Genomic DNA, 8,522 nt, shown 5'->3' on the forward strand with positions numbered 1-8,522 from the left:
TTAAAGGATCTCTAAAGGTTGACGGAATGACTTATCACCCTATCCCGTTTCATAGGAGCCTGATCTCACAAAGAACTCCCATTCTTTAACTGAATGAAAAAGGGAATCACTTTCCAATAGATGGAAGAATGCGAGGAAGCTTTTAGCATTGCAAAAAACTAGTTTTCGAACCCCCCATACTTAGTAAACTAGTAGAAGGGGAGCTTTGTTCTTGTACCTATCAAAAACCGATGAGGCCATGGCAGCAACGCTTATCCGCAAAAAAGACAAGCTACAATTTTTGGTGTACTTTATTAGCAAGGTATTCCAAAATGTAAAAACTTGGTACACCCGGTTGGAAAAGTTAGCCTTTCTGCTACTCACATCCTCTAGGCAGCTACCACAGTATTTTCGAAGTCATCCAATCGTCGTTTGAACAAATCATGTGACTAAGAAAGTCTTGCAGAAACTAGACCTGGAAAAAAGAATGATGACCTGCTCCAAAGAATTCTCATAGTTTGACATAAAGTACCAACTAAGGAATGCCATCAAAGCCCAAGTGATGGTGGACTTCCTGGAGGAGGTCGTCACAAGAAATTCCAATCTGCCAACCCCATGATGGAAACTCCACATAGACAGAGCATCCAATCAAGTGTCTGACAGCGCCGATATAACCCTTGAGAGCTTGGATGAAGTGCTATATGATCAGTCCATTAAATACAAGTTTTTACTTTCTAACAACCAGGCAGAGTATGAAACCACCATCGCTGGACTCTCATTGGCCAAGGAAGTAGGAGTAAAAATGTTGGATGTATACAGCGACTCTCAAGTCGTCACATCCTGCATTAATGGGACTTATGAAGCTCGAATCCCTGCTACGAAAATTGTAACAACCCCGATTTTTCGAGTACGCGAGATCTTTTCTGAAGGCACGGATTTCTCCGGAAGATCATTAAAGGGAACACCTCTTATATATGATCAAGCATCTCAATCCTCATTGTCATTATGTCATCCTTAAGCTAGAACCTCTTCTGAGGCAAGCTCGATAACGCAATCATGAAGAACCTAGTTTTTGAACCGTATCGGTTAGGAGTTTTGATTCTAGTTTTCGTAAATAGTCTCTATTTGACGAATCGGACTCGATTCATGAGAGAAGAGAGATAATAGTATAATATTATCATTATATTAGTATTAGAAGATGCTTGAATGATATTATAAGGTTACCTGATCTGTTTTAGTTAAAAACAGGAAATCGGTTTAACCGGGTTCACAGTTTACTGGTGCAGCTTAGCACCAGCACTCTCTGAAGACTTTAGCAATGCTAAGTCCTCATAATACATGTTCTACTCTCATATTAAATATGTTACTAGTGTCATTTATGCTAGTAGCTCAGAAAATAATTTCTAGAGATGTTTTTACAATTGTTCTGATACACCTAGTTTTAGTTGTTATACACTTGAGATATTTTAATATTATTTTAATCCACCTCCTAGCCAACCAATCACAACTCACCCTACATCCCCAAGACCTCCAAGGCTGTCTCATTCCTTCATTTTTGGCTGAAAATAACAAGAGAGAAAAGATAGAAACTTTCATGACACTTAAATCTTCAAAGCTTGATTTCTTCTGAACTAAAACTCAAATCAAAACTCCGATTTCACCAAAATGATCCTCTCTTCTTCCTCTACATAACCATATAACATATCAAGGCTGGAAATTGGGTTGTTATAATTTGATATCAGAGCAGTTCATTTCCAGTAGAGCCTGGGGAGTGGACTGACTATGCTTCATTGCATACTCTTCTTGTGTGTCTCATGCTGTTAGGGTATCTTCAAGATACATTTGGCATGAATGTCTATCAGTGCTCATTTTGGAAATGTTTGTGCCTAACTTGAGATATTAAGACTGATCACCTTAATGTTGATTATTTGGTGCGGATAAGACCTCAATGACTGTGAATAGGCATGGTTTAATCGAGCTCCGAACGATGAATCGACGTGAGCCACAGCTATCTTCATAGCTGTTATAATCTTAATGGCTATGGCTGTGTGAGATTTGGATGCTGTCAAGAATGGACCGATCTCTTCGTTAGGATGGCTTGAAGGAAATAGACCACTTGAAGAAAGATTCTTACACGCGGCTGAAATTTTGAGGGCAAAATTTTCTTTAAGGAGGGTATAATGTAACAACCCCGATTTTTCGAGTACACGAGATCTTTTCTGAAGGCACGGATTTCTCCGGAAGATCAGTAAAGGGAACACCTCTTATATATCATCAAGCATCTCAATCCTCATTGTCATTATGTCATTCTTAAGCTAGAACCTCTTCTGAGGCAAGCTCGATAACGCAATCATGAAGAACCTAGTTTTTGAACCGTATCAGTTAGGAGTTTGATTCTAGTTTTTGTAAATACTCTCTGTTTGATGAATCAGACTCGATTCATGAGAGAAGAGAGATAATAGTATAATATTATCATTATATTAGTATTAGAAGATGCTTGAATGATATTATAAGGTTACCTGATCTGTTTTAGTTAAAAACGGAAAATTGGTTTAACCGGGTTCACAGTTTATTGGTGCAGTTTAGCACCAGCACTCTCTGAAGACTTTAGCAATGCTAAGGTCTCATAATACATGTTCTATTCTCATATTAAATATGTTACTAGTGTCATTTATGCTAGTAGCTCAGAAAATAATTTCTAGAGATGTTTTTACAAGTGTTCCGATACACCTAGTTTTAGTAGTTATACACTTGAGATATTTTAATATTATTTTAATGCACCTCCTAGCCAACCAATCACAACTCACCCTACATCCCCAAGACCTCCAAGGCTGTCTCATTTCTTTATTTTTGGCCAAAAATAACAAGAGAGAAAAGATAGAAACTTTCATGACACTTAAATCTTCAAAGCTTGATTTCTTCTGAACTAAAACTCAAATCAAAACTCCGATTTCACCAAAATGATCCTCTCTTCTTCCTCTACATAATCATATAACATATCAAGGCTGGAAATTGGGTCGTTACAAAAATAATTGGAGAAAACTAAATAGCCTTGCGTGTCTTTCGATGAGGTAATGGTTCATCATGTACCTCGAAAAAAGAATGCGAGAGCTAACCTAATGTCAAAACTAGTCAGCACAAAGTCAAAGAGTCCTCTGTAACCCTAACCATAAACCAAGGAGAGAACCAAGACTGGAAAGTTCTAATTAAGAGGTTTATCAAAAAGGATGAATTCCTGTAGGACCCGTCTAAGCCAAAGATTTTGAAGTGAGAAGCAGTCAAGTACACAGTAATACAAGGGGTGCTATACCGAAGGGGCTTCTCACAACCGCTCCTGAAGTGTCTCCGACCTGAACAAATAGAGTACGTCATAAAAAAGGTATGCGAGGGCTGTTGTCACTACAAGAAAAATACCCATTCAGCCACACTTTTTTTAAGCTACATTTGAAAAGTGTAGCCTATTCTAGGAATAGGCTACGCTTTTCTCCGTGTTGCCTTTTTATAAGAGAAAATGATACACAAATGCGGCATCATTTAAAAAGTGTAGCCTTATGTATTATAGAAATCACTTATAAAGCGTAGCTGTAGGTTGATATCTATAGCTTCACTTTTCGTATCAGAGGAGACGCTTTTAAAGGGTAGCCTATTTTTTAAGTTTTGGGTGCACTTAAAAAGCGATGCCTAATGTATCTAGAGTAAAAAATTTGATACTTAGTGAAATTTTTCCTCTTTCCTGAAAGCAAACTCATCACACTTAGTAAAATTTTTGTGATTCAATTCCCTCCAAATGTCACTCAATCACCTTCGTCCCCTTTCGTAAACCCTCAGTCTCACTTTTTCCTGAAAGCTCACTCATCACCTTCATCACCTTCATCGTGAAGTAGAAGCCCTCGCCATCGTTGCCCTACAAGAAGAAACCCTGTAACTCTCACCATTGACCGACACTCCCCACTCACCCCCCACTCCCCACTAGACACTCCTCTTCGCCTCCTCTTCGCCATCGCTTGCACTGATCGTCGTTGTGCCACCCTCACCATCGTCACTGAGCCGCTCTCACCATCGTCGCTGCGCCGTTCTCGCCATCGTCATCTCCGTGCTTCTCATCTTCGCTGTGCTCACATCATTGAATAGGTATGTATTAATTTCTATTTGCTTCTGAAATTGATCAGAGGCTTAGGGTTCCTATTTTAGGGGTTTTAATTTGGGGGTTTTAATCTGTGAAATATGGATTTGTGAACTGCAATTTGATAACATGCATGCTATTGTTGATGAAGATTTGTGGTATTTTAGGGTTTGTTTCTGAGACTGAATCCAAATGCAGCGTTAATAAGTTTTTGTTTCTGTGATTTCTCAATGAATAAGTTGGCTTCTCCTTCTCTGTTTTCAGCTTCCGTTTCTGTTTTCTCAATGAATAAGTTGGCAGCAACTCACCAATGAATTGTATCATATTGCTTTCCTGGTGGGTGCCGACTCTGAACAAAATTTTCACGTTTAAATGTAACAATAGCAAATAGATCACTTTGCTCTGCAGATGACATATCTTTCAAAATTCATTTTGCATCTTCATTTGATGAAACAGTAGCACTGTTCTCTGAATTATCTGCATGGTCCTTGTCCTTTGAATTATCTGCATGATCCTTGTCCTCAAGTTTGGAAGGCTTTGCACGCTTATTTCCAGTAGATTTCAATCTAACAGCTTTTCTCAGATTCCAATATGCATGACAATCATTTTAGATGCATGACAATCATTAGTATTAGGGTAGTTGTTTTGGATTATTTATGTTAAACTGTTTTGACATATATTATGTATTAAATATAAATACTTAACTCAACAGTAATGTGGAATTTTCTTATTAGGCACATATAGTGGAAATGTGGAACATTATTGTTAGAAAATATATATGGACAAACATAAAGTTTTTTGTTGCTAACTAAGCAATAAGAATGGTTTTTGTTTTGCCCTAACACAAATAAGCTTGGTGCTTGTAATGGATTAGTTATACTTTGGTTTTGTAAAAAGGATTAGGATGAAGTATTGAAGTTACCTCCTTCTCTCTTTATATGTGACTATATGTTAATCAATTATTGTCAGGATTCTGAGGAGTGCTTTTATTTATTCTTTTTGCTTGTTTTGGCTAAAGTCTTTCTAACTCAATACTTGATTCAAAGTGCAACCACTTTACCATTTTAATTTGTTTTCAGTATGAAGCGACAATTGATGCAATTAACTGACATATATATCACAATTAACTCTGCAAAAAATTCCCTTCTAACCCAATAATTACCCTTCCCTTATTAATTATTACTCTCCAAAATATACATACTTCTCACCAGCCTTTCAAATTTGAATACTAATACTATATTTATGATAATGTAATTTTTAATAATTAACCCTATGGATACGACTGAGCATGTTATGGGGTGAATGATGACCATTTTTATTTTTTTATTTTTTTTCTTAATCCAATGGCAGGGGTCATTTCTAGCGTTAGGAAGTCATGGAGCCCCTTTCTTCATCAATTATTGGGAGCCTTTCCAGATTTTGGTGTGATTAGACCTCTCATTTCATTATTACAGATTTTCGTTTTTGAAAATGGGATAGATGTAGAAATTGACGGACTAAGCTCTAAACTAAGTGATGATGTAGGAGATAGCTTTCCACTTGATGAAAATTATTATTCACATGTGATGGAGGACATTGATGATGACGAAGGTAATTTATTTCTATCATTTTTTATATTTTTTTGTAAATCATAATGCTTAATTTTTCAATTGGCATCACTAATTACTCCCTAATTTTCCCCCTAATGCATGAAACTAGGAGAGCCAAAGAAGAAGAAAACCCGGGGAAAAACAACTTGCAAAGAGATTTATGAAAAAACTATGGAACAGCGGGAAGAAGTTATTTTTGATATTGGACAGCCAGTAGGACCAACCGATCAAAGTGTGTCTAATTTAACTAGTTTTGTAGGAACAATTGGGAGAAATAAAAGATTTGTGAGTCTTTTGTACACTAGCTGGCATGCTGTAACTCCTAAAGCTAAGAAATTCATGTGGAACTATGTTAATGTAAGACTCTTCTATTATTATTAAATGTCGATTATTTTAAATATAGGAAGGTGCATATAACACTGTTGATATCATGCAGACCAAGTTTATCCTCCCAGACAGTGGAGAAAAGTGGGTGATCCAAGCAATTCGGGATGCTTGGAAGCGGTTCAAGGGAAAAATTAAGCATAAGCACTTTGTTCCCTTTGATACCATCGAAGATATGGTGAAAAATCGACTGACACAAGTTCCAAAAAGTCAATTCATAAAATTGATCTATTATTGGAGTCATCCTACAATCCTACAATCAATTTCGGAAGAGTACGAGTGGCTCTAGTATACTTATTTCATATTTGTGCTGGGATTTGTTTAGTTAATTTTAGTTATGTTGTTATAGACTTACTTATTTAAGGCTTTATTTTATAGCGCGCGACAAAGGAAACAAATGAGGAACCAAAAAGGTTTGAAATGTTCCTTGCTACTCGAACAAGTCGGAAAAGGAAGGAAGTTGATCAGGAAACACAAGATGCAATTGTATGAGAATTCATTGAATTACTAATGATTATAAATCAAATTTAGGATACGGTAACTAATTCTATGTCAAATGTTTCTTTTAATTAGGATGAATTCCAAAACCGGCAAGCTGCTGGTGAAACAGATGAGGAAGCTTTTGAGTCTTTATTTGGAAAAGAACAACCAGGTCGGGTTAGGTGCTATGGAAGATCTATTACACGACGTGACTTAAAAAAGCATGCAGAAATTTCTGAACTCAAGCAACAACACCAGGAGGAAGTCACATCTTTGAAGGCTGAACTTGGAGACATGAAGGCCAAACAGCAGCACCAAGAGGCTGACCTTCATGGATTGCGAAACATGATTAAGTTACTAGTTCAGCGATCTGAACCTGGAATGAGGCCGGAAGAAATTGAAGCCTTGTTACAAGATGCCCAACACTCTCCAATTGATGCAAATAGCGCTCATGGATCAACACATATTCCAAACATAAATATGGTATGACCAGTTTTTTCTTATTCCCTAATATTTGTTTATATATTGTTAATTGTTAATTAGGATTTTGAGTTTAAAATTTTTATTTGTTAGAACTTAGGAGGATGCCATATTTTTTTAATTTGAACTGAAATTGAAGAAGATGGAAGCTGTGATTTGGTTTTTTTGGTTTTGTTTTTTCATTATGTAATTTTAATATTATTGTTATCAGGGTGAAAGCTGTAATTTTTCTGATTTTTCTGGTTTTTCTGATTTTTCTGGTTTTGGTTTTCTGATTTTTTTTTTATTTTTCTGATTTTAGTTCCCATTTAGTATGAGGTTGTGTTAGTCCGTTTTTTAGTTGTCCTTTATGGTGATTTATAGTATCCCCCTGAATGTGATTGTTATTTTAAAGCAAAAGACTTTGGTGATATGAAAAGTAGAGTAGTTTCAATTATCCTATGCCTCTCGGATATTGTATGTGTTATTAATCTGTTAATTACTTTTTTCTTCTTGTAGTTTTTCAAATTATAATTATTTTTCTATATAATTATGCAGGATAATTCTGAAGATGTGAATGAAGATTGAGATGCTTATCATGATGGTTTATTGACAAAGGTGGAAATTGAAAGATGTATGGTTGATGATGATGTTTGAAAAGCGTAGCCTTAGGTCCTGAACAGCATCACTTAAAAAGCGTACCCTATTCTCAAAGGCGAGAAGCGTAGCCTTTGCTACAGAAAAGCGTAGCCTTTGAGAATAGGCAACACTAGTATAGGCATCGCCTACAAAAGTGTCTCCGAAGCCTAAAAAGCGTAGCCTTTTCCTAAGGCATCATTTTTTTTTCGGTTTTGACTACACTTTTCAAGTGTACTTGAATGGGTGTTTTTCTTGTAGTGTGTGTACATCACATGGGTGGAAAATGCTGGCCCAAAAATTAATAAGGGTAGGATATTAATGGTAAACGATAATTAAAGACTTAATGTAGCCCGTCCAATCGTGTGTAAAGTGCTAAGAAAATGGTAACTTCCACAGAGCGCTAGCAAAAGAGCTGACTCAATTAACGTCATCCCGAGCTTTTGTGTGTGAGGGAGTAAATCTCATGTGTCCTTTTTCCACATCACAGGACAACTCAAGTGATGATAGTTACCATTGACTATTTCACCAAATGGATAGAAGCCAAGGCATTAAACAGCATGTCGACAACCCAGTGTAGGAAGTTCTTCTAGAGACAGGTAATCAACAAGTTCAGAATTCCCAAGGTCGTCATCTCAGACAATGACACTCAGTTCACCGATAAAAATTTTTGCAACGTCTTTGAAGGATTAGGGATTCGGCAACACTTCTCCTTGGTGGAACACCCACAAGCAAACGGCCAGGTTGATGGCTCCAATAAAGTTATCTTAAAAGGGATAAAAAAAAAGTGATTAGATTAGAAGAAGGGCGATTGGGCGGACGAACTCAATTCCATCCTTTGGTCTTACCAAACTACCCCTTAGTGTTGGTAC

General features: G+C 36.7%; 1 protein-coding gene across 1 annotated transcript; it reads left to right on the forward strand.

The window, feature by feature from the left end:
- Positions 6,372-7,669, forward strand: LOC107619144. The gene is made up of 3 exons (XM_016321379.2): positions 6,372-6,561; positions 6,649-7,038; positions 7,573-7,669. The coding sequence occupies exons 1-3, from the start codon at positions 6,496-6,498 to the stop codon at positions 7,600-7,602; spliced, it is 486 nt and encodes a 161-aa protein (XP_016176865.1). The 5' UTR covers positions 6,372-6,495; the 3' UTR covers positions 7,603-7,669.

This window comes from Arachis ipaensis, chromosome B01 (genome assembly GCF_000816755.2).
Source record: "Arachis ipaensis cultivar K30076 chromosome B01, Araip1.1, whole genome shotgun sequence".
Taxonomy (NCBI): domain Eukaryota; kingdom Viridiplantae; phylum Streptophyta; class Magnoliopsida; order Fabales; family Fabaceae; genus Arachis; species Arachis ipaensis.

Excerpts from the sequence above, each read along its gene's own strand:
- LOC107619144 (XM_016321379.2), top strand. The coding sequence starts at position 6,496 with ATGTTCCTTGCTACTCGAACAAGTCGGAAAAGGAAGGAAGTTGATCAG. Across the intron at positions 6,562-6,648 it reads AGGAAACACAAGATGCAATT|GATGAATTCCAAAACCGGCA; the intron begins GTATGAGAATTC and ends TCTTTTAATTAG. Across the intron at positions 7,039-7,572 it reads ATATTCCAAACATAAATATG|GATAATTCTGAAGATGTGAA; the intron begins GTATGACCAGTT and ends ATAATTATGCAG.